A 23,228-nucleotide genomic window follows, 5' to 3' on the forward strand; every position below is an offset into this window, starting at 1 on the left:
CACAAAAGCAGCGCTACGTGTGTGATGGACGCTTAATAAACAGTAGAAACCATTTTCAGATTCTGAGATGGTGAAAAATTGTATGTTAGAAGTAGTCACGGCAGTTTTAGAAGAAGAAAGATGTGGTCGCTGCATTTCAAAGTATTCCATTATCAGCGAGAAACGAAAAACGGAAATTTTCGTTGCCCTTATTATAAACACTCTTCTTGAACTTCTGTTAAATGCACCTTGCTCCGCCATAGCACTTGATGAATCATGTGACATTGTTGATGATGAAAAAATGTCTATTTTCGTAAGATTTCTTTATACAGGGTGTAACTAAATAAGTGTAAAACATTCAAGGAGGTGATTTTCCTCATCGAAAAAAAGGTAGGATCTTTCATATAAAGACATTTCATTGGAAAATCCCTAAAGGGGGTACATAAAATTTGTATAACAATTTTTTCACAAGCACTAAAAAAGTTACAATATTGAAATTAACCTGACGTTTTATACCACCAAAAATACTTTTAGCCAGAAATTTATTTGGTTTACCCCATGGTTGTAAGGGGTGGAAAACGCAACCCCTAAAATTTATTTCCAATGTAACTGTTTGTCTTATCATTTGTTTACCATTTGATAACTTATTTTCGATAGCCTGATTTATTCTAAACAAAAAAGGTCTTTTGAGTTTTTTGCCCAAAATAAAGCAGTTCGCAGCAAAAAATTATTTTACGAACAACTACAGAGATACATCGTCATAAATGCGAAAATACGAAATTAATCTATCTAGTAGGTCGCTATTAGCGATAGTGACAATTAAATTGGTATGACGCTGTCAGTTTGTGAATTTTCGAAATTGAATAAATACTAATTGTGTGTTGTTGTTCTGTTCATAATTTGTTACTTTAATGATTCACATAGAATATTTGCTCGACTTTATCAACGATTACGAGACTATGGTTCATTCGACAAAAGAACGCAGGATTGTGGTCGCCATCGAGAAGTACGAACACCACAGCTTGAGGAAGCAGTACTTAATTTGATTGAAGAACAACCTACTACCAGTACTAGAAAGATTGCTTTCCAGGTAAATGTTGATCATATGACGGTATTTCGAATTTCAAAGGAACAACTCTCATACCCTTACCATCTGCAACGAGTACAGGCACTGTTACAGCGAGACTTTCCGAATCGTCTTGAATTTATCAATCGGATGCTGGAAATAATTAGAAGAAAGTGTGACTGTCTGAAGACGATAGAATTCACAGACGAATGTAGTTTTTCTCGGGACAAGATTATTAATTTTCATAATTACCACATATGGGCTGATGAAAACCCTCACGCTATTGTCGAAACTAACCATCAAGAACAGTTTTCTCTTAATGTGTGGCCCCATTTTCTACCTCCTCGATTAAATGGTGAGGCATACGTTCAATTTTTAAGAGAAGGGCATCCAGTACTGTTGGAGGAAGTTTCTTTGGGCATTAGAAGGGATATGTTTTATGCATGATAGGGCTCCCGCCCATTTTAGTCAAGTAGCACGTCAGCATTTAACTGAAACATATGCAAATGAGTGGATAGGTCGAGGAGGACCACAAAACTGGGCCGCTCGATCCCCGGATCTCAATACTCTCGAGTTCTCTATTTGGGGCCATTTACAGCATTTGGTTTATTGTACTCCTGTTCGCGATGTAGAGGACTTAAGAAACCACATCATCGATGCGTGCAGGGTAATCAGAGAGACTCCAGGAATATTTGTGCGAATACGTGGCTCAATGCGCCGACATCTAGACGCATGCGTAATGTGTAAATAGTAAACAAATAGTAAGATAAAAAGTTACATTGGAAATAAATTTTAAGGGTTGCGTTTTCCACCCCTTACAACCATGGGGTAAACCAAATAAATTACTAGCTGAGTGTCTTTTTGGTAGTACAAAACGTCAGGTCCATTCTAATATTGTAACTTTTTCAGTGCTTGTCAAAAAAATTGTTATACAAATTTTATGAACCTTTATGGGGCTGTATCTTAACAAGGGATGATCCAATGAAGTTTCTTTATATGAAAGATCCTATCTTTTTTTCGATGAGAAATCACCTCTCTAAATGTTTTACACTTATTCAGTTACACTCTGTATTGTATATCAGATTTTTAGGGAAGAGTTGCTAGCAATATTGCCGTATTACTGAATCTAACATTAGTTAGGATAAAATGGTGTCGTCGCTTTCAACTGACGGGGTCCCAGCATTGATTGGCAAATAAAAAGGTGTAGTAAAGAGAATTCCGTATCAGTGCATAATCCACCAGACAGCCCTTTGTGGAAAACATAGAAGTGATGGACAGCTTGGTCAAGTTGAATAATTTTATGAGATCTCATTCTGCTCTTCAGCACCGACATTTCAAGGAGTTTCTTTTTGACAGCGTATTCTGCAACACAACAAAATGCTCGTTGGCTAAGTAAAGGTCAAGTTATTGAAAGTTTCTGGCTGATTGAAGAAGAAGTAACCCCGTTCCTGCAAAACTTAGCAGAAAGCACAAACAAGCGTAATATGCTAGTCGTGACTTTTTTAAAAGATATTTTGAAATATTCAACACAGAATCACAAGGAAATAGGAAATTAATATGCGATCTGATACAAAACGTGTCGCAAGCTGGATATTTTTGAAAAAGATATTGCAAGACAAGAATTTATTCATATTCCGACAATTTTTTTAACATAAAAAGATAAAAACAATGCTGAAGAAGAAATTGCAGTGTTTGAAAAATTCCTTACCGATCTTAGGTACGGATTTGAAATCGTCGTTTGAAGGTGATGTAGCAGCAGAATGGACAGATGTGGCTGCCAAAGGCATCACTTCAAATAGAGGATGTGTCTTTGCAAATATATGAAACAGTATCCACTGAAGAATTTTCGACCAAACATCTTCCAGAAAAATATAAAAACTGCAAGAAACTATCTATAAATTTGGCCACTATGTTTGGCTCGACATATGTATGTGAAACATCTTTCTCAAATATTAATTTTTTTAAAAACAAATATCGTTCGAGGTTAACGGACGCCCACCTAGAAGACACACTTCGAATTTCGAATTTGTCACATTAATTTCAGGTGTTTTATAATTCAGAATTTGATTTGGAACTAAAATAATATATAGGTAGCACTTAATTTTGATCAGTTATTTTTTCTGGACCTCGTAAAAATTTTCCCATAGTTACCGGACCCCACCTTAAACTACTTGCCGACCCCCGCTCTACACCTATCAATTTCTATACCTACAATTTCTTTGCCACAATTTCTATACCAAAAACCATTTTCATCGTTTTCAAAATGCTATGAATCATGTAAGGTAAAGTTAGGTTAGGTTAGGTTTTCATTCTGTCTCAGTCAACAGAATCTTTGGTATGGACTATTGAGGAAACGCGAATTCGAATATTATTCGTGGACATGCTTGTGAAAATAACTACTTTCATCGATAATAATACTATTTTTTTAGTATAAGTATTTCTGGTAATTCTACTGAATCCGTTTGGACCCAAGAAAACTTCACTAATGATATAAGTAATAAGCTTGTGATGCACTGTTTGGAACCTTTGGTGTAGTAATGAATATTACTGGAGTTTTTCCCCAGTCTGATCTTCCTCCTGAAGATAATCACTTGGTGATCGAAACACGTGTTGAGGTGTTAAAATTCAAAATAACGGCTTGTTGTTGGGGAAAAAACTCCAGTATCATACAAGTAATAAGCTATTGAAGTCACCATGATAAATCTGCCTATTTCCGACTTTCGTTCACTCGACCCAACGAAAGCAAAGGTTACTTAAATAAATATATATTGTTACGTCTTGAGATCAATAGTTCAATAATATAGTCAACTGAAAGAACGTCGTATGAAATAAAGGAAATAAATATAAACTTTAATAAGGATAAATACATATTTTTTTCCAAAAGATATTATTGCATTTCAAACAAATGACCAATAAATAATTAACAGGCCAGTTTTCTTGATTCTAGTAGCAGAATTAATGCTCCTTATGTATACGTGGAGACTTTTGTAAATTGTTATTCTAGCATGATGAATTTTTACCAGCCTTACTATGTATTTGAAAATTGTTTGAATTTCTTGTGAGGTAGTCATGACAATCAGAATTCACAGATATTCAAATGTTCAGATTTATGTCTTGTCAAATAAATGGAAATATTCATTTTTGTTTTGAACAACGTGTCAATGTCCAGAAAATTTCTAGATTTGAATAATTTAGATGATGCTTCTAGTAATAGCAAGTTATATATAAATTTTATTTCTTCATTTTGTAATATTTTCAATAGTTTCAAAGTGAATTTTGTGGCAGTACCCCAAACAGTATATATATATTGTAGTTTTGAATAAATGAAACAGAAATCATGTTTTTTGATGAAGACTCCCAAACCACTCGTTACTTCCCATTACTCTCACCGGCTCCAAACAAATAAAAATTAAAACAAGCAAGCGTTCTTTCATAAAACAACCACATCGTACCCCTAACAACCCAAGACCAATAAATAATTAACCGATATTCCCCGGCCAGGATTTCGAATAAGCACCAAGACAAAGCAGCATTCATCGTATCTGCTTCTGCATGCAAGGCAGCGACGAGCGGGGGTGTTGTTGCATTATCAAGGACGTCAGAGGATATTAGAGGGTGCGATATGATTGAGGGGGTGCACGCGACCCTTCACTGTTGCCCCCGGATCACACGGAGGCCTCCTGGGTCAACCGAATCCGGAACAAGCTGACGCGTTAGGGGGCGCACTTTAAGGGTTGTAATCGAAAAATCTATGATAATATTTACCCTCTTTCCTTCTGTGAAATTCACTTGGCATTGTTCGGAAGCTGAACTCGCATTCGATTTGGTTCGTTTAGATACTTCCGAGTTTTAATTAAAATAATCGAATGGGAAAATCGAAACCGTTATTTTAATAATAATAATTACTGGATATAATATGTGTGCATAAGTGCCAAAAAATGAAATGAAATATGTATTCATTTGAACAAAATGTTATATTCCACACATAATTACGTCGATAGGTCGTTCAAACGAATACAAAAAATACAAAATTTCGATGATATCTCACACAATTTTTTTTTACAAATTATGAAATTATGAAACAACAAAAATTAATTAGCGCTCCAGGGCGACTTGATTTAATTGATTCCATTTTGCTTTTTTAGCTGCAGAAAAACTCGGTAAAACCTGCAGCACCACGTCATCTGAAGATCTTTATCTGCCAATGTCCTCCCTTTCTTTAAATGAAATGTAGTGTGCCTCCAGAGGCTCCAATGCATTCGAAATATTGCCAGATTATTTAGTGAAACGTTTCGTCTTTTACCAATACGTAGGTAATAATGACCATATTCAACGCCAGAACCATAGTGAACAATGACTGCATGAAGATTATAATAGGTCTGCTACATTGAAATGTTCATCTATTTCGAAGCTTCGTAAGAGTTTTGATGCTTCCGTCAAAGGTTGAGTCATGTTTGAAGATCATCAATGTTATTATTAGATTGACTGGTGCCTCAGCTATAGTTGTTGTCTTATAATAGTCAATTGGTTTGGCGCATGTTTGGCAATACCCGTTCAAAATTCCATTTTCAGATAATTTAACGATAAGCTTTTCACGGACTGGTTATCAGTCATATTAGGAAACGCTAGCTGAAGTTCCAGAAAATCACATAAGTTTTTCCTACCTCTTGGACATTTACTAGAAAGTAAACAAGTGAGGATTTTTCCAGCAAAAGATCTACAAATACAATACGACATAGACTGTATGGAATCATTCGATCCAGAGCGGTCAGGAGTATTGATTCAGCTATTTTTCTGCTCACGAAGAGTATTCAACAAGAACGCCAAGACTTCGGAACAATCCTCTTGTTGTCCTAACGATCATCTAGTGGACTTCATAGACTCCAGGAAATCGGTTGATGAGAAAGATGATACATTCTTACGAAACTACAACTGCATGAACAATTGTTTGAGTTTGGTGAATAAGTAGGAAACATTATCGTTCTCTTCCATCGTTCTTGAAATTCTTCGTCATGAACAACACTTGTAAAATGCTATTCAAATAGCAAGTGTTTCCTAAATTTTCTTCAGGATAAATGTCTATTGATTCGTAAGGAAGAACATTTTTCACATAATTTGCATCCGAACCATTTCTCAAGCTGCAGTCTGTTCTTCCAAGTGTGAAGGGTTTCGTAGAGGAATCGATTCGGCTCTTGCTCCATGAAGCCCTTCGACTGATAGGGAACCAGAACCACGAGAACTGCAGCTCATATTTGGGGGGCAAGAATGACCTATGTCCATTGACTGTTCTGAAAAAGAAAAAGGTGGATCAATCACTTGCGAATTAACCTTTGGACATAGACTTTCCTACCTCTGTATAAGTCTCGATTTTCCAGTGCTCCTTGACAAGATCAGGTAGAATGTCGAGGTCGTCCTTCACCATGCCTTCTGTATAACAAATGAAATTTTTAGGTACAGTTTGATCATTATCCCTGAAATTACCGTGTATGACCCATCCAAGAGGCGTTTTACTGGCTGCAGGTCCATGCCAAGGTCCTGATATAACTTTTGTACTTACTAGTAATTGCCAATTATCTTGCCCAATGAAAATGTTTGATTTAGCGTCAACTAATGAATTGAATCTGTTGTCTATATATGGATAACTTTCAGAAATCTCACTAACGTTCACCGTTTGGCTTGGTAAAGATAAACCTTTGATTGTTCGAACGTGACGCACATAGAAATTTGAATTTTGATTTGAATGTGAAGATATTTTGAAACTGACAACTCTTGAATTATTCTGTTCTTCCACTTGATTGTTTGTCCATTGTAATTGAAGAGGTTGTTTAGGACCCGTCAAATTCAATTCATCGGCAAAATCCTCGTCGATTAATGAAACTGTTGAAGCATCGTCAAGAAGGGCAGATGTTTCGACTAATTGTCTTCCTTCATAGATCACCACGGGTAAAATTTTGAGTAATACTTTTCTGTTTGTCAATATGTGACAATTAGTTTCAACATCTGTATTTTTTTGAATATTTGTCTCTTGACTATAATCTTTATGTAACAGTTCATGATGAGGCTTTTCCATCCATTGATATTGCACAATTTTCTTTTTCTACAGTTTTTGATGCTATGAAATAGAAAAAGACAAGAAAAGCATATTGTTTTTGATGTTATAAAGGACCATCTTTCATCTATTCAGAAAGTTCTGAATTTTGGACAAACAGTTAAATGATTTCATTTCTACAACACATACAAGTTTTTGTTGTCAGGATAACATCTTTACGTATTTTATATTTTGAATCACAACCTTTGTCGTCAGGAGTACATGGAATCAAAAGTTGGCATGCTGCATTTGCTTTTGATTTTAAACAGGTAGTGAATTCAATCAATTTGCATTTGGATTTTTTATTTGATATATATTCCACCCAATTGAGTTTTTGTGAAGTTGGTAATTTGTCCACTAATTCCTTCAACAATATTGGATTGCGCAAATGGTCTTCTTCATCTAATGTCTCAATGGTTGCAACAAGACTCTTAACTTCATCTGAGAACTCTACTAGCATATCTAGTTTTTCATCCCTAACATTGGGAAACTTTCAAACCCTGTCTAATAAAAGTGAGATGATATGTTCTGAACGTCCAAAACGGTTTTGTAAAAGGTCAATTACTCTATCAACATTTTGTGGCAATATTAGTAGAGATTGAGTTAATTTTTTTGCATTACATTTGAGGCATTTTTGAAGTCGACATTGATTTTTTTCATTGGAGTAGCCACATATAGTTGAAGAATGTTTGTATTGCTGAATGAAATGTGGCCACTCTATATGATCGCCACTGAAAATTGGCAATTCTATTGGTAAATCCTGTATAAATAAAATTTTCCGAATGTCATTGTCTGTCACTTGACACTTTATTCTGAATGTGGATTTTGTGAATAAAAATCACCTACCTTGGTCTCATTTCTCTGATCTATCTCATATTTTGGCGTGAAAATACCTGCTTTGTCATTACCATCCCACGGAGTTCTTCCTGTCATCCACTTTTGTACGTTAGGAATATAGCTTGCCACTGACTCCTTGTATTCATCTGATCCAGTTTTATCTTGGTGAGTAGATACTGACTCAATTTCTTCAATTTGGGCTAGTTTCATTGCAAGAGCCAAATCTAAGATTTGTTGTTGTTTTTTCAAAACCTCTAGCTGATTTTTAATTTCCAGTTGTTTTTTTTTATCTGAATTTGGATTTCACAAGACGTCTTGATGACGCAGTACTTCTTGTGCTGACTTTCTTGCTTTCCTGAGATTTACCATGTACAGAATAATTCTTCTTGCTGTCTGCATTCATTGATTCTCTGGTAGATTTGTCAACGTCATTTGGATCTACCATCGATCTATCAGAAATAATTTGCACATGTACCTTTTCTGGTTGTTTATCTTCTCATCGGCTTCAGCATTATTTTCTGCGTCTCTTTGGTTTCTTTTTTCGGCGAGTCGTTTACTTGTTCTCCATTCAGACATAATTCTAGCTTTTTATTACCAAATTGCTGTTCATTATAGGCAACGAGGGACCATATGTTTTGACTTTACCTGTAAATTAGGTGTTAATGGAAATATCCAGTCTCGAAGAACCAAATTAAAATCCAATTTTTTGTCTGTCAAACTCTAATTTCTATTTTTTCAACAACGTCACAGCTAACTTATACATATTATAAAAGATTTACAAAACATCAAATATAATTATACAGAATGTAACAATTCTAAACTGAATAAATGAAATAAACTCCAACACACCCGATTCCTTGATCATTGCTGCTTTCAGAAGAGCCTCATCGTATACACTTGTAGTTCTCAGAAGTTTATCATTTATAATTTTCAGAAGAGTTCGGTTCTATCCTCCTTGTATTTTCTTTTTATCTGTAGGAGGAGCAATATTAGTTGCGGCATGCCAAAGTGATTCACCTTCAGCATAAAAAACGTCTTTGATATTGATGAATATGGAAGGAAGGATGGAATCGATAAGATCAGAAACACTAATGACTGACGACAGAAAAGCTGGTAAAGCTAAGGAAGAAGCCGAACGTAGCCCTAGTCCGCCAAGGTTTACAGAAAGCATTGCTTGCTCCCGAATAATTGTTTGTAACATATTCCGTCGTGTTAAAGAGTGAATTATCAAATTCGTCAAGCTCTAACTGACTAGACCAAGTGGGGAAACATCTGAGGACGTACATGAATATTGGAATCGCCAAACAAGCTTTCAAAAAAAATGCAACGTGTTTAGGAAGTTCATTCAATCTGGTGGTCAGCAATTTGAGTGATTCCCGTTCTTCTCGAAAATATTCTGAAAGTGAATCTTTAGAAAGAGTAACACCCAGGAGGTTCCATTTAGACTTTTCCAAATTCTTATGCCAGGAGCCAATTTCAAAATGATGGATTCGTAAATTTTATTGGGAGTTGAAAGAGTAATCAACTCGCATTTATCAAAATTTAATTCAAGTCCAAGATATTTTAAATAATCAACGATTTTTTCTAAATCCTTTGAAACAATGTTTTCATCGCCAGCGATTGAGCCCTCGTACAAATACCAACAATTGAATTCGGATGATAAACTTCTAGTGAGTTCGTCGATGGTCGGACAAAAAGTAGCATATCCTAAGGAATCACCTTGTTAAACACCTAAACACCTCTCTCGGACAGAACCAGATATTCACAAAAACTCAAATTGGAAGCTGATATGTATAACAATGACTTAGGAAGGGATACAATCCTGAAAAGGGCTCTTCATGATGTTACACAATTGATACGCATGATGTTTCTATCAATCATATTGAAAGAATTTTTTAAATCTATTTTCAGGAATATTTTTGAATCAACAGCTGGATGTAACAAAGTTCAGCTACTAATCGACGATAAAATGTACTGACAGCAATTGGTCTTACCCCTTCATCCTTTTTCCGAAGAGCACACGGTGAAGCGTCAAAAAGTATAGGACATATTTCTGGAGAAACCCTACCAATAAAAATGAAGTACATCATTTAGTAACAGAGGAAACAAGTTTCTGTCCTGAATTTCCAGAGCTGTGGGTGCAAGTGGGTAGGGAGGAAGAATCTAAACCACCAGCAGAACCACAACGAAAAGATTCAATTGCCTCCGATATTTTATGTTCTAAAACATGAAATACCGGTATCTCTGAAAAATTGTGTGATGGTTGCGAATCCAGAGAATACGTGAAGGAATCTGATCGAAGGTGTTTTGATCGGAGAACTGAAAGTATGGATTCATCGTATTCGGGCAACGTATCACTGGAGCTCAAGAATTCTGATAGATGGTTTCACTCAAAACAAGCTTAGGAAAGTTTTGGTTATTGTGAAAATGAATTCTCACCAAAATAATAATGCCAGGAGTTCTAGGAAAATTATTCTCTAATTATTTCACTGCAAGGAAATGTACAAAATGATGCTAGATTATACTATATGCTACCTATGGAAACCGATACAGAAAGCTCTCCAAATCCAAGCGAACTAAAAGTGATCTTTGTGTGTATTTTGAAAAGGATGCTGAAAAAACTCATGAATTTACTGTATAACTGTAAAGTTCGTGATGTCGATTTTGAATGACTTTTATGACAGTCTGTTTATGATCTGCAACTGATTTCCACGCAATGAATGAATATGTAAAAATTGTGATGTTAATTAATAATGACTTTCAGACCAGTTCCATATTTTGATTCATCAAAAGTATTGAAGAGCCACAGCAAGATATAAACAAATGTGCTGGTATTACATTTTACAGAAATAGCTTCTCTATAGTTTTTCAATACAATTTTGATAACAGATACCATCAAACATAACAAAAAACAAAGTTGGTTAACTTCACATCAGTAATTTCACAGATTAAAAAATCACTAAGATCAAAAATTACAAATTATCACCCATTTTATACGCCCAACAGCTTTCACCAGTTGAAGCCGTATCACCTCTGAATGTGATAGACTGCTGGATAAAATTTAAGCTATAAAGAGTATAGCGCAGCACTCATTTTGGATGCATCCATTGTGATTGTAAAATGGTTAGCCAATCATTGTACCATTACACCTTACGGTAGTAAATTATACGTACATGTATCATAGAAATTATACGGTTGGCGACATTGTGTTAGTACGTCTTATACGTGAACTGTCAACATCTTTTTCAAATTCACCTTCCACTCACCTCCCCACCAACTTTCCACATTCTACTCCCCTACTTAGGTTTCAACTACACCAGGTGTAATGTCACATGTCCGACTCAACTTCAAAATTGACAGATAATCAAAGTGACAAATCAGTCGTAGTCAAAATTCATCGTACTCTCCAGAATGGATTACAGGGCTCATTGTCCTAAACTACCGTGGATGATAGACTTTCATAGTAATGAAGAGAAAGACGTTCTTAACACACAGTATCAAGCTGCATTCGCTGATACTTCTCTTAAATATCTCAGCTCTTTGAACGTCAAGTCCAAACCGTCCCGATTCAGGTCAACCCAACTGATCGCCAGTATTCCTGCTAATGTAACGTGCAACAATATAGATGACATGCTAACTGCGGGGATGCGGGTGGCTCGGATAACAGGTACTAAACTTGAAAAAATCAAAGAAACATTGTCCAAGGTTAGAGTCATCAACGAAAATTTCAGCAGGAGGCTGGGTAGAGTTTATCCCTTGGGAATAGCGATGGAGATTAGTGGACCAGAGATCCGAATAGGTGAGCAGGAGTTTCAGTTCAATAATGATTACCAAGATTTGAGAAAAAAATTAGCGTCAAGGCGTGATTTTTATTCACAGTGATCGTTTTTGAAACAACTACAATTGATCTAGAGAAGATGAATCATGAAACCCAAATTTGTACATTATAGGTGAACCAAAAAAACAGAATAACAAAATTGTTGAAATCATCGACGACCAAAAACCGTAAAAGAATTTCCAACAACTTATCGTTCTTGAAAGTAGAAACACAATTAACAGTCAATTAATTTTAGTTGCTAGAGTATTTGTAACATTGAAATCTTGAAGTAAACTTTGTTATTGTGATGGTGTATTTCGAGTTATTAATAGTCCTTATGTATTTTGTTTTGTTTTCAGTGTTGCTTACTATTGTTTGAGAAGGATATGATCTTTTTGTATCACATCCATATTATATGTTTTCATTTCTCAAACATGTACCTACCAATATTTCTTGGAAAACACTATGTGAAAACTGTGTAAAATGTGGCTATTCCATTCTATGAAAGATTCTCTTCAATTTGCTGTGCAGCTGTAATTGATTACGTTCAAGTTGTACCTTTTTTTTATATCCTCATTTAGCAACAACTGAAATAGTCTCATATTTTATATAGGTACCATGTTGAAATTTTTCAAAGAACTAGAAAAACTGTATATAGTCATTAACATTATCTGATGGTTCTTATTCCTTCGTATTGGGGGGTATAAATCTGTTTCCACAGATCTCATATCTACACTGTATCTTTCAACCTGACAGAAATATTAATATAACTGAATTTCGATAGTTCGGACTTCCATTATCAAATAATATAAAATTATTTAAAATTTTTGAAATAATCAATAAAATCAAAAACAATAGCTGAAAATACCAATTATATTAAGCAAAAAACAATCTGAACTGATATTACAATAAAATAAAATGAAAGCAACAATTGAAAATAAAACAATCAAAAAGGAATAAAAATTCAAATATTAAAAGGCGTTACTTCACAACGTTTCGATTGTTAGTATCCACAATCGTCGTCGGGTGATGACTGGACTCATTTCCCCGAGAGATGACTATTTACAGGTCATTCAAGTGCTTTCGCCTATCCCCTTTTCCCTCTCACCGCTTCACAGGTTTAGCGGTAGCTGACCGTTTGGCGGGAGTTAGCCGTTTTCCGATTGATTATAGATTTCCATATGTTGCGTATCTCTACGCTAGCTTGGCTGAATACATTGTTGAACAACATATACACGGCTTCTTTGAATTTCCTCCTACACCAGTCTTCCTCCTTGTGGATGATCTCAGCTTGGGCTACTTGATGTTATGTTGATGAGTCCAAACATGCTCTGCTATTCCCGATTTGCTGGTTTCTCCTCGCTATGTGTGTTTTTTGTACTCGACAATGGGGACTTACAATAGCCTGTTAGTTTCACCGAAATAGGATTTGTCGCACTCGCGGGGTATCCAGTAAATGCAATTCTTGGAATTGCATTCCGCGTTTGGTGGCCAAGTTTTAGTGAGGCTGCTACAAATAGTGTAACCAGATCTGAAGCAGGTTTTGATGTTGTACTTGGACCCAATTCTTAGCCGTTCCGACAACCCTCTGATGTAGGGAAGTGCGAATACTAGTTGGTTGTAACAGCTTCTCCTCATTGTGGGGCTTTTGCTATCTTTCAGCCAAAGTCTGTTCCACCATCACTTTGGAGAACACATTCCATTGAAGATCATTTTTGATGATGCCTTGTCCTTCTCGAGACCTTCCTTCGTATTACAGAGCCCAAAGGCACGGTCTACTGGAGTCTTTATGATTCCTCTTTTAGTCGATTGCTAGTAGTTAGATTCGAGGTTCAGATACTGTCCCGTGTGAGTGGGTTTTCGGTATACAGATGTTTCCCACTTAGTGTCGGTCCTTTTCACCAATAGGTCTAAGAATGGCAATTTGCTGTGGATTTCCTTCTCCATTGTGATAGTGATGGAAGGTCTTATGCTGTTGATGTGCTTCAGGAAGATGTCTAGTTCTATATTCCCATAGTTCCATATTATGAAGGTATCATCAATATATATCAACCAGACTCTTTCAGGGATTTCAAATCATTTTATATCATATGAGACAATGTAAGTCCGAACTAATATTTATCATGAAGCATTGTCAACCAAATTCAAACAAACATTATTGAAGTGAATAAAAGAAATTCTCAGATGAATTTGGTATTTTTTATGCCCCAGCATTATTTCATTACATCCTGCACCTACTTTCTTGAGTTCAGCATAAGTTCTATTCCACTCATTCTGCAACATCATGAAGTTTATTTTGTTTTATTCAGACTTCAATATCCTGAAGTATAATAGAAAATAGGACCATCAATGATCAGATTTGACAAAGTTTCTATGGATTTCTCAAAAATGATTATTTCTATAAAAAAGCATTCTAACAAGCTAGTATTCATGAAAAATCATGAAATCCATATAAAATTTTTCTTCGGCTATATGTTCGAACTCTCATCATTTGTTTGCAAAGTATTCCACTTCAATTCGCCTTTATGTTTTTCACCATTCAGCTACTCTTTTCTGGATGAGACTTCACTAGAGAAGGTGTCATCTATGATTCCGACAGAAAACACAAACTAGGTTCATCGAAAGTTGCCACCAAAGAAAGAATCAGTTGATGATAAAACCAGAGCAAAAACGTCTAAATCTCCATAAAATATTAAACTTTGGCATTTTGATTTGCCATCGGAATATTACAAATGTACTCCAGCCAGTATATGATGTGACAACCAAAAAGCGATTACACTTCTGAAGGTATCTGTCGCTATTTGCTTCACTTATATTGGTTAAAGCAGGTTTGAATTTTCGGTTTATTTTATAGATGCTTCATAGAATAAATTATGCCAACTTTTTATTTAGGATAACTGACTTCAAATACACTATCTGGTGAAGAGGTTCAATGAACTCTCACAGTTCATATAATGCCTTATATTTATTCACTTCATTCTTCAGGTAACTTGAAAGGTTCCGCTAAAAAACTCTACCTCCAGAAGGGCAAGTTCACCAAGTTAACCACCGAGCCTTCCTATGAAGACTTCGTCACCGAAGACATGATCTACATCGACTACGAGAAACTTCCAGAGGTAGTTCAGCCAGGAGACAAAGTTATTCTGGACAACGGATCTGTAACCCTCACAGCGCTGGAATGCGTGGAAAGCATCATCAACTGCATAGTAGACAAAGCTGGAGTCTTACTTAGCCACGCTTCTGTAGTCGTTCCAAATGCGCCCATCGAGTTACCTCAAATATCAGCTAACGATAAGGAGTTGATGGGGGTGGCTATAGGAGAATGTGTGGATTTCTTGTTCATTTCTGGTATCTACAATAAAGAAGGTATCATGGATGTGAGGGATTTACTGGGGCAGGGAGGGGAAACGATTCAGATTGTTGCCAAAATTGGTGTTTCTGCTGCGATTGCAAATATCGACGAGATCATTGAAGCCTCTGATGCTATTTGTATAGACTGCGAGAGGTTGATGGTGGAATTGCCTAAGGAGAAGGTATTTCTGGTGCAGAAATCTATACTGGCAAAGTGCAACATAGCGGGTGAGTATAATAATTCTAGGAAATTTTGATAGACTTGGAAGAAACTGAACAAAATCAATGATGAATTTATTGATCTGATTATTAAGTTTCTCAACATTTGACCAATGACGTACAGAAACCATCATAGTGTTGGAATGTGTGTGTGGAAAGAAACTGCATCTTCCCTCCAAATATGACATTCTGTCAAATTTGCAGGAAAGTTGATAAAATGATTGATAAATTTATTCAGCTGATGATATATCAGCAATGACCAACGACCAATGATGTATCAGCAAAATAATATCTCTGCATTACTTTATTAGTCACGCATATATAACAACAAATCTTCTGTATCTGTAGAGTAGGGAGGGTGAGAGTTGGCCCACAGCACTTAGGCCACATGTGACCCATTGTACATCTTCCCGAAGAGTTGTCCTCCCAGAACTTCTTCTATTCTGTCCTTTCCAGGAAGGTGGACAGGTCACTACGAGACATCTCCCTTAAATCGGCGGGTGTAGGCCAAGCCTCGCTGAACACACTCTTATTGACGATACGCATACGAGATGCCTAACAGTTTCATCTTCCTTTTCACCAATCTTGCACAGAGGTGTGTCCACTAGCCCCATATTATGGAGGTGTTTACCTAGTTGACAGTGGCCAGTCAGAAATCCTACTGTTAAGCGTAGATTTTTCCTGATCATCGCCAGATATTTCTTCGGCGCCAGCTTACCAGGGTGATCCTGGCAAGACTGCATCATTTGATTCCATCTCATCTCTTTAGCATTGAGCATGGGTGTGACGTTTGGCTAGTTCCACAATTGCCGAAGTCAACAGGACCTAGGTGTCACTGGGTCCAAAAATTCTTAATCCAGTCGCTTTCTTGGCTACAGATTCGGCAATGCGTTTACGTTTACTCCTGTCGTGCCCTTCAACCCACCTCAGGATAATGTTATTATCTACCATGTTACGAATCACACATTAAAAGGTAAGACCTCATTAGTCCTTAGCTCGCACAAGTTTCTCAACTCCTGAGAGTTGTCGTTAGTATGGGGGCGACAGCTGATTAACGGAAAAACAGATTTTTCTTTAACCGAGGTTTTGGCTAAATCTTGGTGGCACTCTAGTACTAGCCCTGAGGTAATACGTTGTCTGTTCAAGGCTAATAGGGCTTGTCTACTATCACTGCAGATTGCTGTGTTTTTGCCAGAAATTTCTTTCCTGGTTATTTCTTTTGTTTCGATTGAGATACCACGCTGGTATTTTTCCCATTCCCCACTATACAACGAATCTTATAACGAATCGTTTAGGCGATTTTTTGAACTAGCTATGCGAAATCTCGCAATGATGTATTTGAATTACAGTTTCATATTCATTCATGATGAAAACTGGAAATTTCCAATGAAACTTTTGGATGCCAGTTTTTAATCAATTTCCTCTAAAAGTTTACATAAAACGTTACGATGTATACATCTCACAATGTGATTTTTATGTCCGCCTTATTTTTTGACCAAATATTTACTTTGAACTTACGAGTTATAGTAATGTTGAAGATATCGCATCAAAAGTGCACGAGTCATGCATCCAAATAATAAACGTGCTGAGCAGTTGTTGCAGTCGTCCCGGAGAAAGGTACATCTTTTGGACCAATAATTGAAATCAACCAATTGAATAAATATGGTATTTTCTGGTTTCATCAAATTTCCCTTCAAGAAAAAACCTTGCCATCTCTTTTTGATTGGCTTTCGGGTTTTGCCGCGGTCTTCTTTGGTTATAATCTCCGAAATTCCAACTGCTGCAGTCATCTTCAGTGCTATCAATAGTCTCACACAATTAGTTGAAAGGTATAAAAACTTCCTTGTCTCACCAAACACGGTTGTACAAAGCAACAGTCAATTGTTCAACAAAGCTTTCGTCTAGAGTTTCAAGCCAGCAAGTCTATCATTGCTGGCTCTAAAATGTCTACTTAAATAACAAAAGATTTGAGAAAAATCAATATATCGCTTTGTGTACTCGTACTTTGACAAAACAGGTTAAGATAAAACTTGAAGTAACTCTTTCTGAATTCGCAGGCAAGCCAGCGATATCTACCATTCACATAGCAGACTCAAAAACTGTCTCAAAGTCAGAAATATCCGACATAGCAAACGCCATCATAGACGGATCTGACGCTTTGCTACTGGCGAGAGAAGCATGTACAAAGAAAATTCTCAGCACGGTTAATAATATTTGCAAGGAAGCGGAGCCTGCTGTCCACCAGAAGCAAGTATTCAATGAGCTCATCGGCAGTATCTCGTCACCCATGGAAGCCATTTATTCTTTGGGGATCTCAGTGGTAGAAGCAGCTTCGAAAACGAATGCAGCTGCTATTATTTGTTTAACATCTTCCGGAAGAACTGCGAAAATACTGGCAAGGTATTAGTAAATTAATTAATTGTTGGAAGATATTATAAATTATCCACTTCAAGATGGCTAAGACTAGTCATATTCTGATTATACTAACTTGGTTGGCGAAACGCAACGATTATGGACATACAGGATTGCTTACTTACATATATCGCCACGTTAAACAAGCGCCGAGCAGATGTGACGTAACACTGATGACACTTTTAGTAGCTGCCATAAGAATGTGTGTTATTTTAACATTTTTTGAGGATCATTTTCGGACAGAATTACATCGTTATTGTATGTTTTGATTAAATATTTATTTAACTATACCAATTAGGTTTATGAAACATTGAGTTTGTTATTGTGAAAGTCGTATATTTTTGTGCTTTTGGACATTCTTTAAACTGGTGTAACGAGTAGACGTCATATAAGACTTCCGTTTTGAAGTTTGTTTATCTCCATTGTGGAACTTTTTTGTTTTTTGAACATTTTTAAATTAAATTAAGGTAAAAATTTTAAATATTTACATTTTTGTAAGTGATAGCAATAATTGTTTGATCATTAAATAACCTTGTAATTTTTAGTTAAAATGTCTGGTCGTATTTGTACAGTGTCAACTTGCAAAAGCAATCAATTGACTTTAAAGAAAAGTGGTGTGACTGATGTAATATTTCACTCTTTTCCTATTGCTAAGGATATGATTTCTACAACTTTGCAAAAAGAATGGATTTGTCGCTGCAAAAGAGGATATAAATTCACTCTCAAAAATGGATATGTTTGTTCTAAACATTTTACAGAAAACGAATATGAACAAGACCTTGAAAATGAATTGTTACGTAAAAACTTACCTATTCTAATAATTTACTGCTTGAAATAAATATGATTTTTTTTATATCATCCACAAAATAAAAATTTTTACTTAGTATCAATCCATTTATATTAAGTATTTAATCCTATATAAAAATAATATTTTAATAAGGGATTTACCTGAAGTTTGTTTATTTCAATTCAAAAGTGCAGTACCGAATCAATCCAGAGTCACCACTGTTACGTCACGAGACCACGTGACGTGTCTAACAAAATCGCAAAAGTAAGCTATCCTGTATGTCTATAATCGTTGAGCGAAACGCACGTCGTGAGGCAGCCATTTTATTCTGGTGAGCGAAAAGTTACATTATTTCAGGACCTGGACCCCTACAGACTCAGGGTTTTATCATGCTGATTGCTCTCATGGTATTGCTAAGTAACAAAGTTTTCTTTAGGGAAAAGGAAATTTATCGATACAATTTTGGGGTCTTGTGGTGATACTGTCGATAAAAATTTCAAAAAGAGCATTTTTCATTATTATTATTATTACTTCAATGATTAGTACCTATTTTCCAAACATATATTTGTAAAATGTCAAACAATAATTTTATGACTGTTAGTAAAAATTATCATCTAGTATTTATACTCAAAATAGTTCAGCAGTTCAATCATAACTATCGTCTATGTTATCTAAAGTCTACCAAACCAGAAGAGATAATACGTATGTGAGATTTTAGAAAAGCTCCAGAATTCGACGAAATTACCATAAAAATTATTGAAAAAGTTGAATCAGAATTAGCACCACTGATAAGGGAATTGATAAATTGGCAAAGTAAAACCATTATTCAAAGCAGGTACTGAAGACCAAATGAGGAATTATAGACCAATATCAGTTTTACTAGTTTTAAAGAAAAATCCCCACATAACAAATTGTTTGAATATCTTGAAAAGACAAAATATGATGCCCAATATGGATTTCGAAAAATAGTAACATAGAACTTGCAGCATTAGATGCCATAACCCAATTCCAGCTAGATTTAGATTAGAACAAAAAATATGGAGTTCGTTCATTAGACCTGTAGAAAGCATTTGATAATGTGGATAAAATTCTTCTGAACATAATACATAATATAGGTATCCGAGGTTTAGTTTATAATTGGTTTCGAAATTATTTATTGAATAGGAAGCAATATATCTCTATGGGCGACATAATCAGTGCCAAAGAATATATGGGGTACCGCAAAGATCTATACTTGGACCTGTTTTGTTCCTTATATATTTCAATTCTTTGGCTACAGTAAATTTATTTGATGAATTACAAATGTTTGCTGATGACACCACTTTAATTTACAATGGAAATAGTGTAAACGACACTAAAATTATACCATAAATTTCTTGGTCTTATTCTAGATGAAAGTGTTTCATGGAGAAAACATATTGAAACAATGATATTCCAAAATTCAACATCTAATATCAGTATGGGGATTAGCAACAAATTCCTTATTGAAACCAATTAAAAAACTTCTGAACAAAATTATGAGGTGTATATCCAAGTTTAACTACAAGGAATCTACAGTCAATGAGAAAGAATTCATTTGGCAAGCTCTCATATGAAAGTGGGCAAACCGCAGACACGTGTTTCTGGCTATTTAGCCTTCGTCAATACGGTACAGGCAAGTGCAAAGAATAAACAACACTTGGTTGCAAGAAAGGGATCGAAAACAACAAAAGGATTCACCATCAGGGGCCGACTGCAATTTCATGTAATCGTTGGAAGACCTTGTGATTACAAGGACTAACTCCCAATATAGTCACGGGTGCAGCTATAGCAACCTGCGTGACATCCGTGTCCAAGATGAATCAAACATGAGAGATGGATATTGAGTGAATATGGTAGGACCAACTCCCAACTTAGTCACTGGTGCAGCAATATCCATCTCTCATGTTTGATTCATCTTGGACCCGGATGTCACGCAGGTTGCTATAGCAGCACCCGTGACTATTAGTCCTTGTAAACACAAGTTCTTCCAACGATGACACGAAATCGCAGTTGGCCCCTGATGGTGAATCCGTTCATTGTTTTCGATCCTTTTCTTGCAACCAAGTGTTGTCTATCCTTTGCACTTAGCTATACCGTACTGACGAAGGCTGAATAGGAAGAAACACGTGTTTGCGGTTTGCCCACTTTCATATGAGTGCTTGTCCAAAATATCGTTCCTCATATATAGTTACGTTGTAGCTACTTTTTGAATAAATTGCTTTTTCCCTGCTATGAACATTGTATGTTTCTTGGTAAAATGAATCGTTACTATTACTATTCAAGAGTAATAATTCACAGGTTCAGGCCAAGGTGTCCCGTCATAGCAGTCACAAGGTATGGCAGGATAGGCCGAATGCTCGGAATATACAAAGCTATGGAACCTATTATCTACCTAAGACCATTCAACCAGAATTGGACCAAAGATGTGGATGACAGAATACAACTGGGGGTGACTTACGGAAAATATGTTGGATACATAAGAATGGGGGATGCGCTCATTACAGTTACCCCTTCCAGACCTGATTGCGGGATGGCCAATACAATGAAAGTAATTTATGCGTCAGATTTTGATGCACTGCCAAAGAAAAAGCCGTTTTGATCCACTACATTTTTTCGACTATATAAATGACCATGCTGATTTTTTTTATTAAACTTTCGATGACAGTGATCGTTCTTATTGTTGTTTATTCAATTTGAGAATGAGCAAAATATCAACTGATTCTGAGGGGATGATCACAAAGAAAATAAAATAAGTGGAGAAGCTGATATTTCGTGAAGGAGTGGAAAAATGAATCGTATTTTAGATTCTAGAAAAACATTAAATATTTTTAAAATAATAAATCAGAATCTGTGTACTGTGTACTGTTGAGTACACTGCTAAATATTTCTTTTTCGAAAGATACGGTCCTCAATAACACAAAAATTGAAGAAGTTAAACCATTATTCTATGCAGGTAAAGAAGATTAAATGGCAAATTGAAGACCTTTTACAGTTTTGCCAGTTTTATGTGAAATTATTGAGGAATCAGTACATTGTAGATTGTTTGAATATCTTAAAAAGTCAAATTTTTATATGATGGACAATACGTATTTTGAAAAAATAGTGAGACAGAGTTCGCAGTATTAGATTCCACAATCCAATTCCAGCTAGATTTAGATTCGAATAAAAAATGTGGAGTTTCTTCATTAGACTTAAGAGAAGCATTTGACAGTGTGAACCATAAATTCTTCTGAAAATAATGCATAATTAGTTCATATTTGGTTTCAAAATTATGTATTAAATAGAAAGCAATATGTCAATATGACGGAAAATAATTAGTTCAAAAATAAAAGTTTGTGAGATATCGTCAGGATAAATTCTGGGACCGTTTTGTTTCTTTAATTTTTCAATTCTTCGGCACAAAACTATACTTAACCTAGAATGCCAAAAAAATTATTCCGGACCCATCATTTTGTTTTATCGAATATGGATAGCAAAAAATGTTGACAAAATTCATCGTCAATTCATGAAATTCTTCTACATTAGCTTCTGTCATGTTCCACTAATTTTCATATTCAGAATTCAAAAGTAAGTTTCGAAAAGAAGCGACCAACTTCATATTACATTTTCATCACTATAAGATTAATTAATTGGAAAATGTATAGTCCACACAAAATAATTTAACTGTTGACTCTCTTCAATGATACACTTGACAATTGATACAACAGTCTAGTTTCAGAAGTAACCAACAGTAAATAATTTTTCAGTGAGAAATCCTGGTTATCATGCTGTTTGGTGAAAGTAATGAAAAGTAAAAAGTAATAAATGCTCATTATTAACGCAAAAGTAAAATTCAAATTTATGATTGAGTTATGATATACCACAGCTACATTAGCGGGTTTACATTACTCATTTGCCATCTTCTGGTGATGTCTGAAGTTTGAGATTAGTTTATTATTACTCATTTGTAGTAATAATTTATCTTGTAGAAAGTTCACCAAGGGTTGTCCATCTCCAGATCCGAAATTAACATTGAAATCTTCTGCTGAAATTAGTGACAACGTATGATAGTTTTCCCCTTATTCTTCAGGTTCCGACGAAATTCCAAATATTTACCTAAAAATTGCATTTACTCCATTACTCATCCTATGTACCTTCTTTTCAAGACTTCTCTAGAACAGGCAGTTCATCCAAATTGTTGGAAACACAGATCATTATTCCAATTGGCAAATCGGGCGACAAGAAAAATATAAAAAATTATCGAAGTGTGTGCAACCAGTCATCTAATCCAAATTTACTTGACAGTTTAATTTCAAATCACGTCAACTTTTCATGTAGAGAAAGATCAATCAATAACTAACATTGCTTCTGTCGAAATATGTCGACTGTTTCCAATCTTATAATCTACTAGCAGAAAATATTGAATGTCTTGGAGAGTAGAGGTCAGATTGATGCCATATACACTGACTTTTCAAGACATTTGACAGAGTAAATCACAATATACTATTGAAGAAGATCAGAAATTTTGGTTACATGAAACATTTGGTAAATTGTTTTGGTAGGTTTTTGACTGGTCGTTCTCAACAGATTAAAACTGGGGATGCAAATCGAGTGATATATCAGTAATATCAAATGATCATGATAAAGTTTATGAACGGTGTGTTACAAATAA

At 35.5% G+C, this 23,228-nt stretch overlaps 1 protein-coding gene across 1 annotated transcript; it reads left to right on the plus strand.

Annotated features, from left to right (window-relative positions):
* Positions 1–11,303: 11,303 nt before the first annotated feature.
* LOC111511199 (pyruvate kinase) lies at positions 11,304–21,241 on the plus strand. Its single transcript, XM_023167209.2, has 4 exons — positions 11,304–11,769; positions 14,773–15,366; positions 17,415–17,757; positions 20,876–21,241. The coding sequence occupies exons 1-4, from the start codon at positions 11,382–11,384 to the stop codon at positions 21,174–21,176; spliced, it is 1,626 nt and encodes a 541-aa protein (XP_023022977.2). The 5' UTR covers positions 11,304–11,381; the 3' UTR covers positions 21,177–21,241.
* Positions 21,242–23,228: the final 1,987 nt, after the last annotated feature.

Source organism: Leptinotarsa decemlineata, unplaced genomic scaffold (genome assembly GCF_025532065.1).
Source record: "Leptinotarsa decemlineata unplaced genomic scaffold, Ldec_3_MD MMD2_tig00001393_RagTag_RagTag, whole genome shotgun sequence".
NCBI lineage: Eukaryota > Metazoa > Arthropoda > Insecta > Coleoptera > Chrysomelidae > Leptinotarsa > Leptinotarsa decemlineata.

Excerpts from the sequence above, each read along its gene's own strand:
- LOC111511199 (XM_023167209.2), top strand. The coding sequence starts at position 11,382 with ATGGATTACAGGGCTCATTGTCCTAAACTACCGTGGATGATAGACTTT. Across the intron at positions 11,770-14,772 it reads TGGACCAGAGATCCGAATAG|GTAACTTGAAAGGTTCCGCT; the intron begins GTGAGCAGGAGT and ends TTCATTCTTCAG. Across the intron at positions 15,367-17,414 it reads GGCAAAGTGCAACATAGCGG|GCAAGCCAGCGATATCTACC; the intron begins GTGAGTATAATA and ends CTGAATTCGCAG.